This window comes from Cyprinodon tularosa, unplaced genomic scaffold (assembly GCF_016077235.1).
Source record: "Cyprinodon tularosa strain WSP-4 unplaced genomic scaffold, ASM1607723v1 ctg173, whole genome shotgun sequence".
NCBI classification, from domain to species: domain Eukaryota; kingdom Metazoa; phylum Chordata; class Actinopteri; order Cyprinodontiformes; family Cyprinodontidae; genus Cyprinodon; species Cyprinodon tularosa.
In genome coordinates this window covers 688,588-715,359 of record NW_024038559.1, presented here as the reverse complement: position 1 = coordinate 715,359, position 26,772 = coordinate 688,588, and the positions used below count along the sequence as shown (strand labels likewise).

General features: G+C 37.9%; 1 protein-coding gene across 1 annotated transcript in view; it reads right to left on the bottom strand.

Annotated features, from left to right (window-relative positions):
- The window catches only part of syne1a (spectrin repeat containing, nuclear envelope 1a), a 157,311-nt gene extending 133,542 nt beyond the window's left edge, over nucleotides 1-23,769 (bottom strand). Inside the window, exons 1-15 of the mRNA XM_038281639.1 lie at nucleotides 23,292-23,769; nucleotides 18,751-18,812; nucleotides 12,026-12,121; nucleotides 11,358-11,441; nucleotides 8,434-8,526; nucleotides 6,346-6,527; nucleotides 6,070-6,266; nucleotides 5,361-5,473; nucleotides 4,296-4,334; nucleotides 3,218-3,325; nucleotides 2,353-2,490; nucleotides 2,049-2,213; nucleotides 1,562-1,674; nucleotides 1,231-1,399; nucleotides 1,000-1,096 (exon numbers count right to left, since the gene is read on the bottom strand). Of these exons, the coding sequence (XP_038137567.1) occupies nucleotides 1,000-1,096; nucleotides 1,231-1,399; nucleotides 1,562-1,674; nucleotides 2,049-2,213; nucleotides 2,353-2,490; nucleotides 3,218-3,325; nucleotides 4,296-4,334; nucleotides 5,361-5,473; nucleotides 6,070-6,266; nucleotides 6,346-6,527; nucleotides 8,434-8,526; nucleotides 11,358-11,441; nucleotides 12,026-12,121; nucleotides 18,751-18,812; nucleotides 23,292-23,373 (1,738 nt within the window). The 5' untranslated portion in view covers nucleotides 23,374-23,769. The remainder of the gene's footprint in view (nucleotides 1-999; nucleotides 1,097-1,230; nucleotides 1,400-1,561; nucleotides 1,675-2,048; nucleotides 2,214-2,352; nucleotides 2,491-3,217; nucleotides 3,326-4,295; nucleotides 4,335-5,360; nucleotides 5,474-6,069; nucleotides 6,267-6,345; nucleotides 6,528-8,433; nucleotides 8,527-11,357; nucleotides 11,442-12,025; nucleotides 12,122-18,750; nucleotides 18,813-23,291) is intronic.
- Between the last annotated feature and the right edge of the window lie 3,003 nt (nucleotides 23,770-26,772).

Below are 26,772 nucleotides of genomic sequence, written 5' to 3'. Positions count from 1 at the left end.
AAAATCAGTCAGCGCTTGCTTGGATGAGCTGCCGAACAAAAACACCTCATTGGTTACTGAGTTGTTGAAGAGGGAAGCTAAAGTTGAGATATAACGTGCATTTGTTTTAATTTGATGTCAGGCTGAATGAGTTTGGGGGCATGTAATTCTTTTAAAACAAACCTAACCAAATGAAGAAAATACAACTGGCTTGATGATATTAAATATCGTATCCATCAGAGATATAAATACAGTGATTGAGTTATACTGCTGTGAGTCATGCTTCCTATGAGTAACTTGGACACATTTATTTTGGTTCGGGATTATTAAAATTATTTCTGGTGATTGGATGCAGAAACAAACTGTTAGAAACAAATCTAAAATCTATTTGTTAAATCCAAGGTTTTCTCAATTTTTTTGCGTTATTGTTTTAGGCATTAGGCAACCATTTTAAAATGATCTTGTGTCTGGTAAAACAGGGTTTGATTATGCAGAAAAGTTCAACTTAATTATATCAGTGCCAGCGGATGCTTTTTTATTAGTACTGACAAAACTAAGAAATTGTTTTTTCATGAAAAACAAAAAAAAAAAAATCTCTTGAATTACTTTAGGTCAGCATAAAAAGTGGAATCACTGGTTAAGTAACAGAAATAAAAAATCTGGGGATATCACTTTAAAAGCCCTATTAATATAATTAAATAAATATTTGGAAAATGTAAAGTTTCAATCACTTTAACAGATGAAATACCATTTTAGTATTAACCATGCAACCCCTAATTGTCTTTAAGCATAAAAATAAATATAGAAGAAAAAAACTAAAGAACTGTGCATCTTTGAAATCCTTTGTCGGGTCTTTGTTGGGTATGATTTTCTAACATCTGTCAGCTTGTGCCAGATTTCCTAAATTCTTTTCATCACACTCTGAATACATAGCAATCATGATCAGGTCAGCAGATCTATATTTCAATAAATTAAACTTTAAATTAAACTATTTGGTGGCCTAAAAATCAGAGTTCTCACCCGAGCTGTCCAAACTGACGTAGGCCTCTGCAGACTCTTTGAGGGACTGGAACAGCGCTTCATAATTCTCAAAGAAATGTTGCTTCTCCACAAATGACTACAGAAAAGAGGTGTGAGTGGAAATAAAATACTGTCCTAGTTTCACAAGAACTTTTTTATTTCATATATGTTAATGAAACTCTAAAAATTAAAATATAACAAGGTGGAATTCAAATAAAAACAAGTACTTACAATATAGTTGTTGAGCATCAGCTCGACGGATTCCTGATGGCCATATTTGATGATCCAGGATTTCAGCCTGGACTCTGCCAGTGTGAGGAAGGCCTGCATGTGATGTTTGTTCTCCAGGAATGCCATCCTGGCCAAATGGATGCTGGAGGATGTAGAAACAAAGTTCATCCTAAGCAGAAAGACAAAGTTTATCCATAAGACATCAGATGGCCAGCTATTCTTATATTTGGCTGTTTTCCTGTAAATTAGACTGTGAAATCATGCCAGTTTAGTTGTTTAGGTGGTCCTGCCAAGAAACACTTCTCCTCTGCTGTCTTTTTCCCAGACTCACCGCTCTGCCATGTCTTGGAGCTGATCCTGTGGAACAGCGACACCGTCCACACTTCTGTCTCTATGGATTCTCTGAAAAATCTGCTGGTGACTCTCCAGGCTTCTCAACACATCCTGCAAATTTTGCAACATAGAAAAACAAAAATTTAGGGAAAGAGAAATTATTCACCATCAAAATGCAATCATTGGTTTGCAAAAGTTAGATCTTCTTCTAGCAAATTCATTACAAAATATATATATATATATATATATATATATATATATATATATATATATATATATATATATATATATATATATATATATATATATATATATATATATATATACATATATATATATATATATATATATATATATATATATATATATATATATATATATATATATATATATATGTACACACACACACACACACACACATATATATAATGCTATTTTCTGATAACATTTTGCCTTCTTCTTTGTCAACATTGCTTACAACTGACCTTGTGCTGCTGCAGAGCTTTGTGTACAGTATTAGCTGTGATATCATGCCCCTGCTGAACAGTAATCTCTTGTCGCAGGGCTCCTTCAGCCTCATGTAGCCATTCCCCAACTGTCCCCAGAGGAGCTGGCAGGGATCTATCCAGCTGAAGGTGCCAATCCAGAAGCTAAATTAACACAAACAATAAGCGCGTTAAAACAAAAAACAAAAGATATCACTTCTGTAAAACTTTAACAATAAGGTCTCATCTAACATTGCACACACGTTCTATATAGAAGATAGATAGGGGCGCTGGTTTCTCTCACCCTGTTGGAGACCCGTTCCCAGGCCTGTTTGACCAGAGCCTGATCCACAGTCAGCATCCCATCCCGCTGTGTGGACTGTAAAGCTCCCTCCACCTGCTTCCGTTTCATCTCCAACTGGACTTGCAAGCTTTTGAAGAGCTAAGATAGATAGATAGATAGATAGATAGATAGATAGATAGATAGATAGATAGATAGATAGATAGATAGATAGATAGATAGATAGATAGATAGATAGATAGATAGATAGATAGATAGATAGATAGATAGATAGATAGATAGATAGATAGATAGATAGATAGATAGATAGATAGATAGATAGATAGATAGATAGATAGATAGATAGATAGATAGATAGATAGATAGATAGATAGATAGATAGATAGATAGATAGATAGATAGATAGATAGATAGATAGATAGATAGATAGATAGATAGATAGATAGATAGATAGATAGATAGATAGATAGATAGATAGATAGATAGATAGATAGATAGATAGATAGATAGATAGATAGATAGATAGATAGATAGATAGATAGATAGATAGATATTTGCCTCTGGTTGCAATGCACAGTAATATAAACAGATCGCTGACAGGTTACACCCTCTTCCCATGGGCATCTCATCAGCTACTTCTTTAAATTCCACCCTCACTACCTTATCATTTACTAAACCATTGAAGAGAAAATTATATCCCACATGCTGAGGTATAAGAGATGTATCCTGAGGCTTAGAGGAATGAGCCAGACAGAAAATATGACGGCGGATCTTGATCCCTACAGTGAGATGCTTCAGAATAACCCTATTAATAGGACCGTCTGGGTAGAGTGTCTCTATGTGAAACTTTACACAAACACACACTAACCTGGTACTGTTCATCAAGGCTGCCTTCAGTCTCCTGTGCCTGTACTGCCTCTTTCTCCAAGTGTTCGAGCCACATTTTGAGTTCCCTCTGGCTCTTTCGCTGTTCTCTCTTCAAGGCCAGGATGAATGAAAGGGAAGAGGGGTGAGAGGCAGACAGAGAAAGACGGACAAGGAGGAGGAAGTGTAGGAATAGATAAGAAAGAGGAGAGGGGATAAAGAAGATGGAGTAGCAGGGGGGTAAAAGAAAATAAAGAAAAGAAATAGGCGAAGAAACAGACAATGAACCGTTAAAATGTGTTCTCCTAATCTCGTCTCCTGTTGGGAAAGATCAGAAGCCCACAGCTGCCAAAAACACTCAGCTTAAGCAGGACACTTTGTCTAACACCCCCCTACTGTTTGATTGGATTTAAGGAAATCACAACGATAATAACGTAGTGCCATGCAGCACACCAACTAATGAAGCTCGTCCTGCATGGTAGACATACAATTTTTGATGAACCTGCACATTCTTTCATTGAAACAAGACACATGTTGCTTTTACAATCTCAGAAAAAAACAAAAACGTATGAGCTAGTAACAAGTGAACAAAAGCCCTTATCAGTATTCCGAGACGAAATTTAAAGTGGCCAAAAAAATAAATAAAATATCAAGCAGCTCTGGATATTTTTCACCTTAAAACTGACCTCTTCTATTCACCAGCTTCCCTCAAACAGCTTGTATCAATGCAAAGAGCCTATGCCAGAGGCTTTCATTGTCATGCTAATGGGACCAGCAGTCACAGCGCAACCTGGCAGCGTGTATAAATGGCAATATCACATCTTATTATAATGGACGCCCTGGGGCAGAAATGTCAAGTCAGGTGAGCCGACATTAGCAAACAGGATCTGTTTTGACATGAAAAAATGATGTTTAATCAAGCTTTCGTGTACAGTTTAGAGTAATACCATGGATGATTAATTCAAAAGCAGGGAAAATAAACCTAAGGCAAATACTGCATGTGGAGTAAAAGTGAAGGTATTCATTCTATTTGCATTAATCTGAGGAAAATGAGATGTTAAAGAAACCCCATGTAAACCTACCTCAAACATTTCCTCTATGTCCCGAGGAGCAAACTCATGCTGTAGGTAGAGGCCAGCAAAATGACAGAAAAGAGAACAAAAAATACAGTGGCTTACAAATGTATTCATACCAAATTTTTTAAAGTCATTAGCAAATATATCAAACCAATTTGTTTAGAATTTTCTATAGTCAATAATTATGACATGGAGCTGCCTTTTAAAAAAGGTTGAACTAAATAGATTATTAGGAAAAGTGTCCTGTGAGGAAAATCTTATCTGTTTGTTACATATTGTTATAATCAATGAGATGTCCCAAAAAGTAAAAAAAAACAAAACAAAACAAAAAACAAACTACTGGACTGTGTTTTCCAAGTTTGAAGACATTTCCCTTCCCTTCCAAAAATCTTTTTCAATTCAAAATGTCTGGATTAGCTTTGAGTTCCAATCTTTATAGATTAGCACAACAAAGTTTTGTTATGGCTCAGAACCCAGAATGTTCACATTTTGGACAAAGAACATAGGTGGTTTGAAAGGGGTGTGAAGGAAGCCATATATGTTAAGAGAGAAAAAACAACCTTAAACTGAGGGGGACTCAGGTTTTAGCTCTCAACAATCTACAACTCAGCAATAGAGTTGATTCCTACCTGCTATCAGGGGACCAAAACATCTCGCCTGGTCAGCCAGGCCAACAATGATCATAACGACTTCCTTTCAGAGGCATAGGCCAGCATCGGTATTCCAGGCTAAGAAAGACCTTAACGACACCACATTACTAAGGGACGGACTTGTTCTCCCAGTTCAATTTGCATGTTTTATAAGCCAAAACAAGGCTTTGTTGGGCTATTCTATAATGTTTGGAACTCAACGCTAATCCAGGCATTTTGAATTGAAAAGGCTTCCTGGATGGGAAGTGAAACGTCTTCAGTCTTGGAAAACGAAGTCTAGTGGAGTGTTTTTTAACTTTGTTGGAATGACTATGACATGGATGAATCTTCACCAGCATAATCCATGAGGTGGACATGGATTACAAAAGAAAATGTCACAATAAGAAAACTCAGTGATAGAGTTACGTAGACAGGGTGTTACCACTTCTTCGGGTTGTTCTTCTGAGTCGCTCTGCTTCCTGTCAGGGTGATGCTTCAAGAACTGGGCAACATAGGTCATGACAGATTTCTCATCTGGCTTGTCTACATCCACATCTAATAAAAAACAAACATAAAAACAGTGCATCTAATGTGAAGTCACATCAATTTGTCTATCAACAGTTATTCCTCATAGAGAAAAAATAATCATCACATATAAGATTGGGTTTTTCTCAGACAGACAAGTGTCATATTGACCAAAAAAACAATCCTTGGCATCTCAGACCAGTGTCTACTTCAGTAATGGAGACTCTGCCATGCCGAATCTCACGGCCTAATGGACCTTAATTATAGTGGTGTCAGGCTCAATTTGTCAAAGATCATTCTCTGGTGCAGCCATGAAGGGGCACAGATGGTGTTTGGCAATGATACCACATTGCACATCACCTTATTCGTGCTTTGTGTACCCACATCGCATCCAATGTCAATTATTTGGTATTAGATTTAATTTAAGCAAAATAAGACATTGTTCCTTTTCATTAATGATAAATCAACACAATGTACAAAAGAAATGCAGATTTAAACAGCCATAACGGTCATCTGCTCAAATCATGTTTGACAAAGTTCTTTTAAATGCAAAGAGCTGCACACTTCAGCTTCATAATAACCTGCAAGCAAAGGCTCTGAGGAATGTTATAGGAAATGTTATTTACCTGCTGGATCAAGAAGCTGTGGAATGCCTAACTCTGTCTCAGCCAATAGAAACGCCTCTTGCAGATTTTCTCGATTTGACCTCCTCCATACCTGCTCCATGTCTACAAGATTAGGCCGGAGGGCATTGATAACAGCAAAAAAGGCTAAACCAGTGCGCCAGCTGGGGCCAAAGTCTTTCACGTCAAGACCTTGACATCTAGAAACATAAAAATTTATGATGTCAAAAGCACCATTTTCATTTATTTACAGTAAAATGTGATAAATCATTTCTGTACTTGGTAGCTGTCTGCTGAACCCATCTGAGTAAAGCCTTTCTGGCTCCCCCTTGCAGAGGAGGCAGAGGTCTCCGTTTGACAGGTGGGCTGGTGGTGTCAGTGCTGCTGGTGGAGCTATCCATGGAGGAGTTACTGCTGGAGAAGACCTGCAGCTCTGGTAGGCTGCTGGTTAGCTCTTCAATCTGCAGGGAAAAGAAGACAACACATTTCAGGTTATTAATATACACCAGCTACGCTAATGAGTTCCATGCTGAGCCCTCTAAATAACAGATTTCATCCCTGCATATGTGCATTGTTCAAAAGGAAAATATCAAATGTTCTTTCTTTTATTTAATAAAGTTAAGATAAAATAAAAATTGTATAAAATAATGAAAGTATTTTAACAATGAAACTGTAGAAAGACTTTCTCTGCTTTTTTTTTTTTTACAAGTTTGTGGTCATAAAAATAAAACTTAAAGGAATAGTACACCCAAAACATATACACTCCTATACACTACTGTTTATGCTCTAAAAACATTTTAAATGACTTTGTTTCGAGTAAATTATGGATGCTACCCACTCAGGACACTTGGAATACATTGGACGAGCAGTATGGAGGAATATTGACACGTTTTTTGTGGACTTTTATGGACCTTTCTGTCTCGGGCACCATAGACCTCCATTATTTGAATGTCAGCAGACAGCAAGAAGCCTCCCAGATCTCCAGATGCATTTGAGATATCAAAAAAGTACTCCAGAGTTTTGTTCAGCATGGGGGTGAGTAGAAAATGAAGGCTAATCATGTTTTGGGTGTACTATTCCTTAAAGTTTAAAGAACAGTTATACGAATCCTTAAATTACCAGCTAATACTAATTGTTAAGGAAACAAAATTCAGTAAAGTTTAACTTTGCTTGCATCAAATATTTGAAGCAGCAATAACAAAGCTGAACTGAGCACCTGAGAACAAAAACTGTGTCGATCTAAATCTCCACAGACACACCTAAGACAGCTCTTTATATCATCAGATGAAGATCTTCTGTTAAAATTATAGCATTTCCCCTCACTATGGTGCTGTGTAAACTATGACTACAGCTATGATTAAAGGGTGCAAAGAAATCGCTGCAGACACACCTGAAAAATGATTGATGAGATGTCAAGTTAAGGCAAGGCAAGTAAAGGTACAGTAACATCAGTAGAGGATTGTGTTTCAACCAGAGCAGATCTATGGATATAGCAACGGATATATCGGATCCATTGGACAAAATATTGGACCAAAGTCTCATTAAAATATGGAACATAATCAGTGAGGATATTGCCAATGATTCAGATTCAATTAAATTCATAAGTGCTTTATTAATCCCAAAGGAAAATTTAATAAGTCAATATCCTTCATGCCAGAAAGACCGACTTGCCGCCAAACAATTTGGCTGCAACATTATAGAAAACTACTAACGTGTTTTCATTCTCTATACTCATTTGAGGTAAATCTCAGAGATATAATGATCTTTTCAGACCAACTGTTGAGTCGTGCATGTCAACAAAGACCAAATCAAAACTTTCCTTTTCCGATCCATGGAAGAAGAAAAAGATGAATATATATGTGTATAACATGGGACATAAATCCTCAGGATCTAGTCTTGCCTGGTCATCAGTTTTTGAGATTCATATTTATGCAAAGATAATCTAACCCAATTGATTGTAAAATAAGAAACAGTTCAACAAATCTTTCAACATGTGGCAAAATATATGAGTGTAATTTGCAGAGTTTACTTAAACGTCTACCTTCATGGTTCTTCATGTTATGTAATGTTTATTAACTGTCGGTGCTATTAAAGGCTGGTTTATGTAAAATTTAAATGATCTGTCCACAGGGATTAGCTTTTATCTTGTTCCCTACAATTATGCTTTTCCAATAAATACTCTAGCATGTGCATAAAATCAGATACAGTATGCTAGTACAACACAAGGCTTGTAATTTTAAAGTTTTCGATCATACCTTCACCAAGATGTTAGACTGCAGTTAAATTCCCAATCTTCAAGGTATTTTTTAATGTTAATAGTTTGCAAGCTGCATTTGAAAACCCAGCTGGCAAACATATTCAGATTACCTGGAAATACAGTATGATTGTCCACACCAAACCAAGTACAATCGATGGGCGTCCATCCACAATGTCGGTGGAGTTAATGTTTACCAGCCTAATCTGTAAAATAAAATAAAAAATGCAACAGTTATCATTTTTAGAGGGTCACAACTTCAGAGAGTAATTTAATGTTTTTGCCTATACGGATTAAATGATATTTCATTTAATCTGGTAAATTAAAGCTATACTGTATACATGTTCACAAAATTAATAATATAGCAGATATGTAGTCGCACAGATAAATCTAAGCTTATTTCTATCCGGACCAACAAAAAAACAGTATGAATACTGACCGGAGATCCTCTATAGGCGGACTAGGGGCAGATAAGAAAAGAAGACAAATGAGCACAGGAGTTAGTTAGGTGGAGGAGGGAGAGAGTGAGAACCTGAAGTCATTCTAGATACATTTGATTTAAAGCAAACGTCTCATTGACTGTGTGAAGGCCAACACTTCTCCGAGGTGAGATAACATGAGTGGCTGGCATTGAGTGGAGATGTATCTCCACTACACAGGCAACAGGGATTACATCCAGCAGAGATGGGTGAAAAGAAAAGCAAGAGAGGGGTAGAGAGCAGGAGGAGGGTGGGGTGGAAAGAGAGGGCTGTATCTTGTGATATGATGAAATATACTTTATTATCAAACAGAGGGTAAAATCACTGAGATGCTGGAGCACAACAGGTCATCATGTGGGCAATAGGAGTAACTCAGTATTCGCAAAAAAAAGCATCAAAGAGGAGATTGGGAGCAAGCGAGAAAGTGTGGAGCAATGCAGGGTGGTGGCTGATAAAGAAAATATGCAATACATGATTTTATATTAGAAAACACAGCAGGTCGCCCTGATAACCCACAAACCAGTAATGGGAAGAGGGAACTGTAAATAGGACTGCTGGCTCACTGTAAGCACAAATGCAGCAGTAAAAAGAAAAAAAAACAGAGGGACGTTTGAAAGTTACGTGTTTTTAAATAAAGAATTTAACATAATAAAAAAAAAAGTTTTTTTCTTTTTAACCAAACTTTTTTTGAGATATTTTAGAAGCTTTCTATTACAAACAAGGTTTCTCAACTTTGCAATAGAACAAAGCAGCTCCATGAAGGTTTCCTGTTAATATCTAGTCTGGTTACTCAAATCTCAAAGCCTTTCTTTGGCTAATAAGAAATGTTAAAACTGTCTGAAGTCATAACCTTGAGCTCAGAGCAACTATGTTGAAAATAACTTCACAGCCTTCAGATAAAAATAAACACATGAATTAAATTATTGAAATTATTTCAAGTCGCAGAATCGGGTGGAGTTTATCTTGAAAATTTGTTCTGTAACATTCTACAAGTTAAAACATGCTAATCATGGCACGTGAAATATCACGATGATACTGCAAACATTATCTTAGACATATATGCAAAATTCCTTGATGTCTCATCTCCAGACAGCAGATTAGTACCCAAGGATTTACAGTTTTAACTCTGACACACCCGAAGAAGACAAATCAATGTCCCGGCAGACATCATCTCCTACTTGTGGCTTAAGTACGCATATGCAAGGATAAGATATGTAAAGCTTAGAGAATAATCTCTACATCTCTTGACAGGGTAGAAGATCAAATCAGATATTGGCGTGCACAAGTGTCTAGAGCATTTTAATGAATCACAGCAACTTCCAAAGTATTTACATCATTGAACTTTGTCATATAAGGACACCACAAAACCCTGATGCCTTTCATTCTAATATATGATAGACAAACACCAAGTAGTATAGCTCTGTAAAAAAATCTCAAAATTTTTTTGACCTATATATATTTTGGAGTTTTTACTCTGACACTCCTAGCTATTAAACAGAGCACTGAAAAGAGGCCATTTAGGATATCACATACAGTTTGGTAGAAGTCATGCAGTGGAGATAAAGATGTGGTAAGGTGCACTGACCAGATAAGAACAAACTGAAATCTTTTAACATGCATGGGATGCAACAGGGACTGTTTAGGAGCCTACATCTTTGCAAATTGGAAGGTGGTTGCATCTAAACGGAACACAATACAGAAAAAAGACATACTGGAGGCTGCAAAATATTAGGAGATGGGAAGAAGGTCCTAAACTTAAAGCCAAAGTGACCATGGAAATTTAAGGATCGACTCATCCAAATCTCATAATGGCCTAATCAAGTTCATATTTAAATCACTTCTTTGGCAAGGCTTAAAAAATGATTGCTGAATCTCTGCATCCAGTCTGACTGAGATTAAGCTACATTATTCTTCTTGACATTTGAAACAGATGACAGCATAAATACATTTACAGGCCACAAATTAAATTTGAAAAAAACATTTTTTTTTCTTTTGGATTCCACTTTTATATATCAATTACATGAAATCTTGATAAAATACACTTTTGGATAGTAAAATCTTAAGAATGGGTACCTCTACTGATCAAAATAAATCTGATGATGAATATGGTAAACTGTTTTTATAAAGATTTGTGAAAATTAAAAAAAGATGAACCCAGTACAGATAAAATGAAGCAGGAGTAATACTGGGAGACCAATCAGTAGCAGGGATCAGAAGAGGAGGCAGAATTAGTCCAATAATTAAATTTCAAATGACTTTTTGTTACTTGAAAGCAGCTAATCGAATCCATTCAAATAATTATTTCCTACAAGATGTAGAAGAAAGATCAACCCAACAAAATCTATGCAGTCAGAAAAAAAATATACAAATGAGGTATTGTTTGTGAATAAATGAGGTATGCAAGAAGCAAAAACATGGAGAGAGGTTTGCAGGAAGAGGGAAGAAGGTCACCGAAGGTCAGCATTCAATATTTGTGCCCAAGAGGCTGCAGCTGCACGAAGAAAAAAAAACAGGGGGAAGTGGAAAGAACACATTCAAAGGAGACCTTGAACTCTTACTTTTCTACCCTCAAGGAACTTGAGAGCTGTACCAATATTGGCGACCCAGTGGATCCTCTTTAGTTTCTTGCCCTGCTCACATGGCTGGAAGGAAGAGAGGGAACAATGGACATTTAAAAAACAAAGAGAGTTAGAAGTGAAAGGAGCAGAAGTGAAATTTTAGATACAATATAGAGAAAAATAGATTAAAGAATTTAAAACAGGGACTATGCTCTCATGAATAGAAATGCTGAGAAAGACACAGGCACCAATGAGAGCTTTGTTTGACTCTTAACCATCAGATCAATAGGACGTACGAGCTTAGACCTTGAGCAACACCGGCCCAGTAAAATCCTTAAAATGTCTTTGTGTTGTGTGTGAACTCTGATCTGTCCTCGTTAATCTGGGCTTTCCTATACAATTCAAACATCCTAATACAAGCAAATCAATAAGCCTTTTCCGTGGAGTCGGGGCCAATTTCACATTCCCGTCTGCAGCTCTATAAGGCTGTATAAACAAAGAAGCAAAAATGATTCCACTGGTCTGACATCAGATCAGTTTTAGAGGGGAGGAATGGCAGCTTGGCATGTGCTGATTTAAAAAATGTTTAATCCGACAAGCTCTGAGGACATGATGTGTTTAAAGTGGGCAGCCAAGTCACATGCTAAGGAAAAGACCACGAGGCTCACCAGTTTTTGTCCAGAGAGGACTTCCAGGAGGGCCAGCAGCATCACACCATCCTTGATGTCATCAAAGAGGTCTTTCACCTCAAGAGAAGGAACACGCTATACAAAAAAACAATTAGAATTAAAACAAATCCACAAAACTCTAAAAAAAAGTATTCATAGTGCTTAAATGTTTCCAGATTTTGTCACAAGGACCAACTTTGAATTATTTTACTAGCAAATATCAACTAATGCAGACTTAAAAAAGGGAGAGACTTTTGCAGAATTTTTTGGGAATAAAACAAAACCTGCCTTTGTATTCAAACCCATTTTTTTTTATAACCATTACATATTTTCCTATCAAATGTCTAAGCTTTACCTAAAATGAAAAAAACACATTTCTTTTAAAAACTATTCCAAAGCAAGAAGTTGGTACTGCTTAGTATAGAAGGAATCTGCAAATGATTGAAGACCAAAGGATATAAAAAGGTTTGCATGTTTGTACAATTAGGATTATAATAATAGATTTGAACATTTTGGGGTTTTTTCTACTTTTTTCTACATGCTAGATCTTTCTAGAAAGTACTCTTGCCCCTTCGCCAAGAGTTACTATGTCCTTAAAAATTCTCACTTTATTTGCATAAGTTTGATAAATGAATAACCTAAAGTCTGTTTTTAGTATGAAAAAAAACTGTGTGTTGTATCCAATTTTTACTATATTTAAATTTTCAGAAGAGTGCAGTTTGTATGAATCTTTTAAAGGCTTTGTTTCAGTCTAAATCACACATTAATTCTTAGTCAAGTGTTGATTTGTTTTGACCATCTTGGGCAAATATGTTTTCTTTAATTGTGGTCTTGGACAGGATTAGGATTAATCATTCCAAGGGCTGCATATGGCTCCAAACCACACTTTGCACATACATATATGAATAAATACAAACCAAAAATCCAAATCAGAATCTGCAGTAAATCTCTAAAACTGCTGGTGGAATGCTCTGTACCCATTCTCATGACAGTAAAACTATTTATATTTCTAATAAACTAAAAAGAAATGGCTAAAATGCAAGTTTTGTTGTTAGTCTGTCATCTAAAGTCCCAATAAATCACAATGTTTAAAAAATAAATACATATAGTTAATTGTATGAAGCATTTTTTTTTTTTGCATAAGTAGTTGTTTACATAAATGCTTTAAGGTATAAACTTGGACAAAGCTTTCTCAGTGTTCCAGGAATGCAAAGACTAGGGATTTTAGATGAAATAGCTTTTGCAATGAATGTACAGAAAACTTTCAATAAAGAAGTGGTCTGTTCTACACGCCATTCCATTTTCAGCTGCAAAGCACCGACATACACCACATTGCAGCACATATATTAGTGATTTGGACATTCACATAAGCTTCTGCAACATGGATAAAGAAAATCCTTATAGAGAAGGTTTTTGGAGCCCAGACGGAGTTTGGCGCTCCTAGCGCTTCTAGTGACAGCCGGATTCACCCTATAAGTAGACTTTAAATTGGGGTTCCTTCAAATCCTAAAATATGCTGATGATTTCAAACTATCTCCTTCCTTCTGACTTCCTCCCTGACCTGACACTGACTTTCAGACTCGGGGAAATCCACATATCTCTGTTCCTCGCCAGCGCCACATCAAGGATTTCTCTTTAAGCACAGTCACATGCTGGGGGGCTGAGAGGTTTAAAGGAGTGGAAGGGGGGGAGAAAAGCATTCAGATGAGTGAACCATTCACAGGGAGATTAACAGTGAAGAGAGTGAAGGCTGAAGTAGTCTGAACGAGTGTTGCGTGAGGACTGTGTGAGCATGAGCGAAATTAATACAAACCAAAACATCGTAAACGTGTGAGAAGGATTTGGGCTGGCAACGAGACGGATCGTATAAGGGGGGGGACACTCACCCGCTTCTTTCAAAAATTAATTACAAAATATGGAAGCTCTTCTCACTAATTCCCCTTCTAATGTCGTTTCAAAGCTTTGGAGATTGAGAATACTCAAACAGGTTTTTCCACCATATCATAACATGACAGGAAAGGCTCTTACAAAAAGGCCTAACTCAAAAGGAATGAATTGTACCAAAAGCTAATTGGAGTTAAATTCACCTATTTGTTCATTAAAATCCCAAAGCTAATGAGGAAAATTTGAGACTAATTACAAAATAAGGCAGTAATATTCATTTCCTCTGTGCTGCAAGAACTAAATGAGCTAATTACATGTGAGTGTCTAGGTCATAATTGATTGAGAACAGAAGAGTTTCGAGATGCGTGTGAGTGCGCTCTCCTGTGATTCCCCTGGTACACTCGACGCCACACAATCCAAGAGATCGACAGCATGAAAGACAAAGGGAGGGGGGGGAAACAGGAAAAGGACTGAATGGGTTCACGCTAAACGGCAGCGTGTTAAATTTAAAGAGACACCTGTCTCTGGATGTCTGTTGTGAAAAATCTGTAGATGCTTAAAATGTTCTGAGAGGAAATTAATAACTGCGTGAAAACATTTGAGCTTGAGTACAATTAAATTTGCAAATCTAAAACCTTTAATATGACTCCCAACAATAGCTTAAACTTCCCAATATTGATTTCCTTTTCGCTTTGAAGTCCTATATGACCATTATAATCTTATTTAATTGAGTTTTATTCTTAAGTTTATAACAAGAAGCAAAACATGCTACAACTTCTTTGATAGGGTTAGCAGTCTGAAAGCAAGAGAAAATGAAAATCATTGGAGAATGTGTTTAATTAGAGAGTGGCTACTGATATATAACATTTTCTCATTCTCATAAATACAACATGCTGCATAAATGTACATCTAAGACTGTTGTGTTGAGCACATCTCAAGCCTATGGTATTTGCATATCAGTTGACCATTGTATGTCTGCTTTTCTGTACATTTCACCTTGTCCCTAGCCTTCATCTTTGAATAAATTATAACAGTGTAATAAACAACAGCAAAATATGCATTGTGTATCTATATATCTATCTATCCAGAAAAACATCCAGAACACAGCAAACAATAAAATGTATGACGTTGCTAACTATCATGAAACCAGTGGTGGGCGGACTGGGACTTCAAAGCCTTCTCTGTTACCTTCTTGGTGGTCCAATTTGAAGCAAAATATTTGGTTTTCAACGTATAGTACAAAATCCATATGTTGTTCCTCATGTTGTTAGCTGATCCCTTCTCCTTTTCTTTGCTTATTGCATTAAAAGCTTAGTAAGAAGAAAACTATGCTGCTTTAAGGAAAGATTACTTTTTGATTTGTTGAAATAAAAACACAAAATTGCCATGGTGTCATTGGGTGAGAGCATCAGAAGAAAATAAAATTAAATGATTGGGTAGGGGTTAGTCGGGAAGTAAACAGCCTAAGGGAGCTTCATTTACTGCTACTGTAATCTCTAAGAAAACTTGGTCCACTGATTGTGGCTCTAAAGCCGGTCTCCTGGAAAATGCCTGAGTGATGATGAACCCTCTGCTGTTCACACTGGCCACTCTATAATTAAGCTTTAAACCTCTCAGAAAGGATTTGTCAAATGGAAACTTGGGGTTCGCTCACTGAAACCCCATTACACCCCTTCAAAGTTGTCACTCCTCTGCAGACTTGCAAAGAGTGCAACTCCAAGAGCTGAAACGCTTGGCAATTAAAAGCCTGACTTTCTGTGTGGCCTACGGAACGCCAAACTATATCTAAAGACACAACCTTCAGAAACACAAGCCCTGATGCTCCCTTACAGTTTATATATTTTTTGAGTTAATCTGATGAACTGCTTTAAGTAATGATCTCCATTAATCTTCTGTATAAATTACTAGCTTCAGTACATCCCTGAAATTAAAGCTTCTAGGACTTCTTTTGTTATACCTGTGGAGTGGAAAGGTAAGGGGGAGGGGAGTGTTAGTGAAAGGAAGCTCTTATGATATGTCTCAACTCACCTAACGATTAATCACACACCTTTAGGCACTGAATTAAAGACCTCTGATAACTGGAGAAGCCTAATCATCTGCATAGCCAGGAGGAGGATTCATTTCCCACAGATAAAAGCTACACCAACCTATTTTTTTCTAAATACCGTTCTTTTTACAGGAAAAGAAATCTCAGTGTTTACTCAATTTAATTCTTGTCCTTTAATGTCTTCATTGTTAACCTTTACACAATAAAATGTCCCACTGTATCTTAGAAACTGTACATTTAAACATGTTGGAGGAACACATGTCTTTATCCTTTTTTTACCATTTGTAACACTAAGCAACTTTTTTGTCTCCTGATCAAGACAAAGCTTAGCACAAAGAGATTTTTGGAGACGGATTTAGACCAATCAGTGTCACTATGGCAACATCAGGCATCAGGTGAGCAGGGTGAGCAGTAGCTCGATGGGCAACAACGATGATTGCAACTATGTAATTTCAGCAACGAGGGAGAGACAATGCACTATGATTAAATATGCTCTTACCTCTGAATAGAATTTGATAAATGGACCCAAATTTACTGGAATATATACATTAGATTTATTTGTGTATTTGTTACACATTTATTTTGTTTTCCAAAAGTTACATAAAAGGATAAAGATTAAATTATCTAGGCTGGTACAAAAATTGCACAAAGAAAGAACTAAAGCTAAAACACAGATCTTGGACTCTTTGATTACCCTTTTTGAAATCTTATTAGCCTATAATTCCTTGCTCTCTTGAGATGAAGTCATGTTGGCTCATTTCCCTAAATCCCTGCTTTCATAGCAGGCAAAGATTTTAGATCTACAGGTTTATACAAGCAGATGTGGGACTAATAATCTCACTTTGCACAAAGTCATTTAAGTCAAATAATCAACTACCATTTATAGATAATTATTCTGACTCAAAGCAATATTTCTTTAGGAAGACAATAAAGAAACTGAACCTGAAAAGAAATGGCATTGAAAATCATTGCCATCCCTACGAGGCCCCTAAAATCATGAGGTTGGACAACATGGAGGGAAGTATTTTATTACAATTACTCTTTCCATGTTTCTCCATAATAAACCAGATTCTGGGGCCTATTTAATAATAATATAAATACACTCTAAATCAGATCAAACAGGTCTGGAACTAAGGTGACCACTGGAGAAGGTTAATTTTGTGACTGATTATTTCTGTGTTAATGCATTTTTAGGATAAACATCTTACTTTAAGCTTCAAGGATGATAGACTAAGTTTTCAGACAGTCTACCAGATTTCTATCCAGGATTACAGGGTATTTCAAGGCCTTTAAAATAGACTCTCACCCGTCCTTTATAAGGAAATAATTAATTTCTATTTTGTTGATTTACATTTATATTTACATTTGGTTAGCAACTAAAAGTTTGTATTTGGTTCGAAATAATCTTTCTTTATGTCTTATACTATATCATACTTTGAATAAATATTTTGTTGTTTGGTCCGGCAGTGATCACGAAAAAAGTTTATGTTTCAAGGCAATTTTACATGTGAATAAACACATTCTTTTTTTAAAACTCTGTAAATAAAAGTTCAACATTTTTTTTCTATAAAGAAAAATTAACCAAAATAATTGTGACACTTTTTGTAAATTTAAGCTGGCCTTGTTTTATCCGTTGAAATCCAAAGCAGATATTTCAGGAACGCCAAATGTTCACATTTAAAATTGTAAACAGAATATTGTTTTTTCCCTCTCACCAGCCTCCATGTGGATGGCATCTATGTTGGTTGTTATGGAGACCAGGCTAGCACACCAGGAGAGCTTTTTCTTGCAGCTTGTTTACATCCCTTATATTCCACCCAAGGTGGCCAATAAACTTCAGGTTCAGCTTTAAACATTTTAATCTAATTAAATAAGATTCTGTAATTCAAAGGTGCCTCTTAATCAAGCCCCAAAAAGTAAAGTACAGATTCAAAGAGGATCTCCTTGGACAATTATTGTATAGGAACTGTTAGTGATGCTTCCAAACGTGTAGTTGCTCAATTTTCTAAAAATATTTTAACATGGGAAGTTTTTGGCCAGGAAAACATACTCATATTAAAAGTTCAATCAAAATTACAGCAATTAAAATTTACCCAGGGGCACATGGTTGCCTCCCCAAAGAGTGCTTTTCATATGAATTTTCTGCTTCAACTCATTACAGTGTGGACTTTTCACGGCTGTCATAACCAAATAGAAAACCTTGAAAGGAGCATCGCTGATTGAAATAACACTTAACTGTGTTGCCCTGCACCATAATAGCCTTATCCAGCCAGCATAGAAACAGTATTATAAGCAGTATTGAGTGCAATGACAGACTACAATGCAGCATGACACAATAATTACAGACATGTGAGCGTCATCTTATTCAAAAATTAAACTCTGACTAAAATCTCTTATCTTAAACTATCTAAATTACCCTTACTCAAGCTAGTACAATATAAATTACTGACTGTAGCTTGCAGGGAAAATAATGCATATACTGTTCAAAAATGTCATTTGGATAATTAAGCAGAAAATCTTTGCAATCCTCTACTTGGAGCTAAATGAATGGAAAGAATGAAAAGCCATAATGACTATGTGTGTGGTCTTATCTGGAGAAGGATTTAATTTTTTATTTTCATAAAGAAAAAAATGTCCCAGCCTGCACAGAGGATAGATCGTGAAGTCATTCAGAGTGGAAATGAATAGAGGTGTTGAAGTTTCCCATCCATACAAACACAGGCACCTGTGTTTGTATGTTTGTGTAAATTGAAAAACACAATACTGGCAGCAGAGAAGAAGCAAACCCTCTTACCTTTGCCAAGTGGGAATTGATCCACTTTGTGAACGTCCTTTTCTGCACCGCCTCCTGCTCATCTGTAAATCAGAGCCCAGAGCATTGCCATTAGTCCTGAACGATAATAAACAAATAAGGGATTAAAACGCAATCTTCTAATTGTCTATCGCGGGGGAGAGCCGATTGGGCTTTCCAGAGAGGGCATGGTGGATTCTAATTAACTTTGATTTATCGCTCTATGCTTGATGTGTCAGAAGACAGTCATACCAAATTTTTTACCCACAGCTAACGTACTATGAAACGTCACTTGACATTTATCGATGACATTTCCACAAGCTGAACTCCTCTTTTTGCGAAGAAGAAATTCTGTTCTTGAAAATGACCTTTCAGATGTTAAAAGGACAGCGCATGAAGCAAAGCGTAATGCACATGTACTGATTTAACTCTCCAGAAGGTTGTTAGAGGTGGCCCCTGTGATAAAGACCAATTAGCAAAAGACACAATCAATATGATAGATGTCTGTTAAATATGTCCCTTGAAAAGCCACTCAGCTTAAATCTCAGGGTCACAAGCCTGATTCAAATATTAATACTTATTTTATGCTTTATTAACTTTATTTATTTATTACAAAAAGTAAATGCAAAATGATAAACTTGAGCATTAAACACTGACAGTGACTGTGTGGAAAATTAAGCATTTCCAATTATCTTTTTAATAAAGTAACTCTGCTATAAAACTACAACTGCTCGGAGCAATACATCTACAATATAGACATTCCATTCCATTTTCCGACACTATCCATCCATTCATTTTCCATTACAGTTGGGGTCACGAGGGATGCTGGTGCCTATTTCCAGCTGTCAATGGGCAAGAGTTGGGTTACACCCTGCGTAAACCCTAAACACCCTCGCTACTCTATCGCAGGGCAAACAACACACACACCTAAGGAGAATGTAGACAGTCATGTTTTGGGACTGTGGGAGGAAGCCGGAGTACCTGGAAAAAACCCACGCATTTTCAGGGAGAACATGCAAACACCATGCAGAAAGACCCTGGGCCAGGAATTGAACCCGGAACCTTCTTGCTGCAAGGCAGCAGTGCTACCTACAGCGCCACTGTGCCACCATACAGACATATGAAAGATAAAACAATTAGAAATATATCTGTCAGATATATGGTTTCACATATTGTGGTTTCTCGAGCCAATCAAAGACCATGAAAAGCCTGGCCTACTAATTCCGAATATCTCGCCACAACCAAAATGGTTTTATGCTTCACAATTTCAGGTGATAAGGTCACATTACAGCTTGAGTTTTTCCAATTGTATTTCAGTTAAGAAGACTGAATGATACTCATGAAACAATACAAACTGATTTTAACTGCAATTGAGGTCGTTCTTTCAAATATAAATGAAAGGTGAAGAGTTTTGACAGTGGCCGATTATTAGATATGGAGGATAATATTGGTCTTAAGTCAATGTATCAGTCGATTGTCAATCATTCAAAATGACAGAAATTGAGGCGATTCCCTCAGTGGTCCCCTAGTTACATATCTATAATTTATGCTTTGTATGATATATAATTCTATACAACAACAATTAAATATTGCTTTCTATGGTGGCTGTGGGGTGCAAACGCTACAATAATACAAGATATCAAAACAAATTCAAATAGAAAAATGCTGCAAGTCACTAAAACAACCATAAAATCAGAAAAAGCTGAAAACAAACACTAATTAACAGAAATGCCCCAGACCACTAGGGGGTGAAGATCAACAACTCATATGGGACCAAAACAAAACATTACTTGTCATGATCTGGGTGCTGATGACTGGTTTGATTACTCATTGCATTCACCTGTCTATCTCTACCCAGTTCTCATTACCATTTAGCCGATCCAGCTGCTCCAGCCTTTATTTAACCTGCTTGCTCCCAGTCCTCAGTGCCAGATTATTCAAGACTTTGGTGAGACTTCTCTAGCTTTCCTTAGTGTTTCTGATTTCCTGACCCTGACCTGTTCAGCCTTTGGACCTCTGAGCCTGATCCCGTTCTGATCTGTTTGCCTGATCTGTCTTCGGACTCCTGCTGGATTTCTGCCTGGATTTCCCTTCGGTATCTCTTCAGACCTGTGATCTCCTGGCTCTGGCTACAGAGCAAGTCATCGACCACGTCTTTGGCATCGCCCTCTGGATTATCCTGCCCTCCTTCATCTGCTCAGTTCTGACCTCCTGCCTATCCTCCGACCTCCCGGACTTCAGCGTCCGGGGTGGCATCCGTCGCGTGTTGTTTGTGGCCAGCCAGCTGAAGCCATCCTCATCGTCTGGGCACAGACTGAACTTTAAACCCGTCTTTCTGCCATGAATACTGGATCCTTTTGTTCAGAGTCAAACATTACTAGGACTTAATGTCTCACAGGGTCTCATATGAGTTGATGGTTGTCGCCCCTTAGTCGTCTGAGGCACTTCTATCATTCAGCACTAGTTTGCAGCTTATCTTAAAACGTAGCTGTTTTTGCTACTGACAGCTGTTTTGTATATTTTTTGTGTGTTAGCATCATATATGCATTTACAACAGGTTCTGGGTTCACTGCATGCTTTTTTGTTTGTGATTGTAGCCTTTTTTTTTACTTGCAGCAGTTTTTGCTAATTGCAGCATTTTCTCTTTTTCTGTGTTTTACTGTTTGTGAGAGTAGTTCCTAACCACTCTCTTTTTCATTAGCCAAGCTAACCAGCTTGGGCTCCAAAAGCTCTGTCAGTGTCCCAGGCATTTTGTTTTAAAACCTGATGGACAGTTTTGCAGTTCTAAAACCATTACGTTTTAAATTCTTTTTAACCCAAGTGGAAGCTTGACTTAAAGACAAAAAGCAGAAAACCTAACACATAACCCTGATGTCCACCAAGAACACCATCAACTAGGTCTGCACAATAATCACAAGAATATCTAATGTGATACTACTGCTAAAAATGGATATAACTAGAATAAAAGCAAGTCATCTACATTTTCCTGACATTTTTTATTTTATTTTATTGTCCCACCATTCTCTGTGATCTGGTGTGAGCATCTAGGACAGGACAAAGGTCAAATATTGTTTCATATATTCTTGAAATACAGAGCGCTAATGATAAAATCTTCTTACTGAATTATGCATCCATACAGCACTTTGTGTTCATCTTTAAAGAAAAAGAAAAATCTCATGCATCTCATGGGATTTTGTCCATCTTACTTCACCCAATACTTCAACACCCTTATCTAATTTAGATTCTTTTAATTTTCATATACAGTACAGATCAATAGTTTCAGAGCTTTCTGTGATTTGCATTTACTGTCACTGTGCCATTCCTGTCCCATCTGGACCATTCAGCAGTCTCCTTGAGATAAGCACATTAGCAAGGAGAGAGAAGGATGTCTGACACAGTGCCTTCCATTCCACCTTAATGAAATCTGCTGATGGACTGATTACACTCAAGTTGGTTAGTGTGTCAGTGGATGCAGTGGGCAGATGTGAACAGCGAGGGGAGTGCACGTCAAAGGGTAGGAGATTGAGAGGGGGCGGCGTTGGTGTGGTAGCAATGGAGGGGTCTACTGTTCATACATAATGCAGATACCTCCCTGCGTAGTCATACGTGCCACTGAGCAGATCCCTGTACTATGAATTAATCTTTTGATTGGGTCTGGAAATGATCAAATATTGATGGGCTGAAATATTGGATGAAAATGGGAAAAATGTAGATCCTTTAGCAGGAACATGAATGGCGGAGAAAACGGCTGTATATGCCAGCTTCTTTGGCTCAGGGACGAGGTGACTTTGAATTCTCTCTCTCTCTCCAATTTACTGTAAGCACGCACCAACACACTCAAGTTCTCTCATCAACACAAAGGAAAAATAGCCACTCAGGAAGCAATTTTAATAAAACATCCTGTCTCAACCTCCAACTTTGACCCACTCCACTGACGAAAATATAAAAAACAAATCTCATTTATTTCAAAATTTGTATTTTTTTTACACTCAGCTGTATACGTTTGCCTTACAAGGACGCAAAGCAGGGAGAAAAAAGCTTTATTTAAATATTTTTTATAAATGTTTTAGGTAAGTTTCTTTAAAATAGATGAGCAAACACAGCACTCTCTGTAGTAATATCCAAACACAAGTAAGAGCATTAGAGGACTCCAGGACAAAAAGGAGAAATTAATATTTTTCTAGTCACACCCCTGCAATGTGATGCAAGCAGGGGGTTTACTTTTCTGCTGGGTTTGCTTTTTCCACTCCCTGCAGACTTCTAAAAAAGCAGTCTCCAAACTCAGAAGAATAAACAAACATACACAGTCTGCCAAGAAACACGCTCTTCAAATGTGTCTGTTTCATGCAACAAACTTTCAAAGAGCAGGAAGAAAGCAGCCAGCACACATGAAGGCATCAACAGATTCAACGCTGCAAAGCAACTCAGAAAAAGCAAGTACTATCATTCATGAAAAACATACATACAGGAACTTTCCCTGCTGCTTTCTCTTGCCATCTTTCTCCACAGAGCACACTGCCAGGCAGACACGCTGCCCCACTTACCTCGGAGGTAGTGGTGGAACCCTGTCACCAGGTTAAGAGATGTCTTTTTTGGGGAGCCTTCCCCTCCTACTCGCCGTGCCATCTTTTAGCCCAGACCTCATGCAGGTTCCTGCTCATTTTCATGAGGACATTGAGAGGACGTTCACGACAAGCTCCAGGAGAGAATTGCCCTTGCTCCTGCCCTTGCTGGCTTTCTTTCCTCCTTTTCTTTTCAATTTTTTTTGGGAGAAGAGGGCTACCTGGGAAGAGCTTCCTGGAGCTAAGGACGCCGTCAGATGACAGCACTTTAACTGTTGCTTTAAGGTAAAAACAGAAGGACGAATTGTTGGGTCTGCACTCGTTCTTCACATCCTCTCGGTCCTGTCCTATCCTGCAGTGACGGACTGCAGACTCAGTCAGACTAGGTGCTTTTCCTGCCTGTTAAGCAGCTTGGGAGTGTGATGAGAGAGTACGCGTGATACTCACAGTGTTTGTGTGCATGTGAGTGTGTGTGTGTTAGCACTGCGCAGTGCCGGCTTGCCTCAGCATCAATCTTTCCTGCTCACATACCCCCCCTTACACTCTCTACCTTTGGTCCTCCCACGTTTTACTCTGCTGCAGGAGCAATCCACTTCCCTCCACTGGCCGGCCAATCGAAGTGCGTGGGAATGGGTGATGTCACAGCAGCCCTGTCCTGTTCTAAAAGGGGAGGACCGTAGTGGGTGGGTTTGATGGGGAGCGTTTAGCAGGTTAGTGGTAGCAGCTCCACTCTGACAGTACCACACACACATGCTCTCACACAGCATCTCTGCAACACAAGTAGAGGTATTCCCTATGGGATTCTGGCACTCTGACTGCTCAGAGATACCACGTGGTGCTGTGAAACATGCAGCTTTCTGCTCCGTAGTGCCTGCAGGGGAACACACTGTCACAGACACTCATCCTGTCTGATCTGTGTCTGTAGTCTTTTCAGAAAGGATTTTCTTTCATCTAAACCACAAACGGTACATCTGTGTATTTTGGAGCCTCTTAGCTGAACACAATAAAACACAGCAACGTCTGAATCGAGGTTCAAATAAAGTACGCCTGCACTGAAATAAGAGCTGAGAATGTCATTCATACAAAAAGTGGCATGAGAGATCCTCAAATCATTTAGGGTATTTATCTGGAGTTTTCAATATTGTATTCCTTAAAGGAATAGTACACCCAAAACATGATTAGCCTTCATTTTCTACTCACCCCCATGCTGAACAACACTCTGGAGTACTTTTTTGATATCTCAAATGCATCTGGAGATCTGGGAGGCTTCTTGCTGTCTGCTGACATTCAAATAATGGAGGTCTATGGTGCCCGAGACAGAAAGGTCCATAAAAGTCCACAAAAACGTGTCAATATTCCTCCATACTGCTCGTCCAATGTAATCCAAGTGTCCTGAGTGGGTAGCATCCAGAATTTACTCGAAACGAAGTCATTTAGAACGTTTTAGAGCCTAAACAGTAGTGTATAGGATTTCCTAATAGCGCCCCCATGCGCGCTCACGATTCTACGGAAGCCGGCAGACCAAACCAGCGCATTCAGCTCGGCAAAGAACTCATGCTCTTCCTCAACACTGAAGTCCTCAGACATTTTTCTTTCGTTGTTTCTTTCTTTGCACAGGTAAACAGCACATTTCTTCTTCTACGCTTTCATTATCGGCAGAGCAGACGCTGAATGCGCACTTTCTTCCGGTTTCGTCTGCCGGCTTCCGTAGAATCGTGAGCGCGCATGGGGGCGCTATTAGGAAATCCTATACACTACTGTTTATGCTCTAAAATGTTCTAAATGACTTCGTTTCGAGTAAATTCTGGATGCTACCCACTCAGGACACTTGGATTACATTGGACGAGCAGTATGGAGGAATATTGACACGTTTTTGTGGACCTTTCTGTCTCGGGCGCCATAAACCTCCATTATTTGAATGTCAGCAGACAGCAAGAAGCCTCCCAGATCTCCAGATGCATTTGAGATATCAAAAAAGTACTCCAGAGTTTTGTTCAGCATGGGGGTGAGTAGAAAATGAAGGCTAATCATGTTTTGGGTGTACTATTCCTTTAAATTTAACTAGATAAATTGTAACATTGTATCTGAAACCTAATGAGTGATAAAAATAATTGTTGGGTTAGTGAACACACTATAATAAGCACTACTGACGCTCTTCTGCATGGGTTAAGGTTAGGCACTTTCACTATCAGTAAGGTGTTGAGTATCAGTAATTTTAAAGGAAGCACTGAGTTCTAATAAGATGCTTAAAAACATCTATCCATCCATTTTCCGTCACGCTTATCCAAAGCGGGGTCGCAAGGGCTGCTGGTACCTCCAGCTGTCTAAGCTTGGCTGCTCAGTAAAGTGGGTAGCACTGCTGCCTTGAAGCAAAAAGGTTGCGTGTTCGATTACCGGCCCGGGGTCTTTCTGCATGGAGTATGCATATTCTCCCTGAGCATGCGTGGGTTCTTTCCAGGTACTCTGGCTTCCTCCCACAGTCCAAAGACATGACTGTTAGGTTAACTGGTTTCTCTAAATTCTCCTTATGTGTGCATGAATGGTTGTTTGTCTCTGTGTTGCCGTGTGATGGAAAGGCAAACAATCTCGATTAGGTCTGCAGGAAAAAACTAAACTTAAGACTGTGCTCATGATCGAGCTCCTTCACCATTTTTCATTTTTAGTTTTATTGACATCTATTATTGTAAGACATTTCAATAAAAAATGGGAAGTTGACAAAAGCACACAATAGGAAACCCAATCATATCACTGTAAAATCATCCTTATTATTGTGCTAGACCATGGCCAGCTCAAGTCCTCAAGTCTAGTGTCCTGCACATTTACACTGTGTCTAGTTGAATCCCCTCCTTAGCATTTCATACAGCTCTGCAGAGGTCTGCAAATGAAGCATCATTTAATATGTGTATGTTGAACTATGGAAAGAACTAAGGCATCCAGCAGACAGGCACTTCAGGACTGACTTCTAATAATTTTTTTAAATGCCAACTTTCTAAATCATCTATTATGTGTATCGGGTGTATAATGTGTTCAGCTATACATTGTTCCATTCCATAGCAACCTTTGCCCCTCTGTTTCTAATTTGCTGGGATCTTAGTGTCTCCTAATGGTCCTAAATGCATCACTCATGTACTCTTCCCCACCCAAACAGAAGACTCTTGAGCACATAGAATTTTTATCAGATGAAAGGAGCATTGTGATGTTTGGATGTTATGCATGTCATAAATATTATGCGCTAAAGTAAATCCCAAACATGTTATCTTAGTGTTCTTAGGTTATATAGTCAAATGCTAATTGATACTGATTAGCTAAAGATATTATTACCACCCAATGGTGTGTCCTGTCAGTGATGTATTCATTTTTCAATTACAAATATAACTTTAGAGTCATATTATTTAAAGCATTAAAAAGTCAGCTGCTGTATGGTTTATTTAGATACTTTATGTACATCCTTTAGAACAATAAA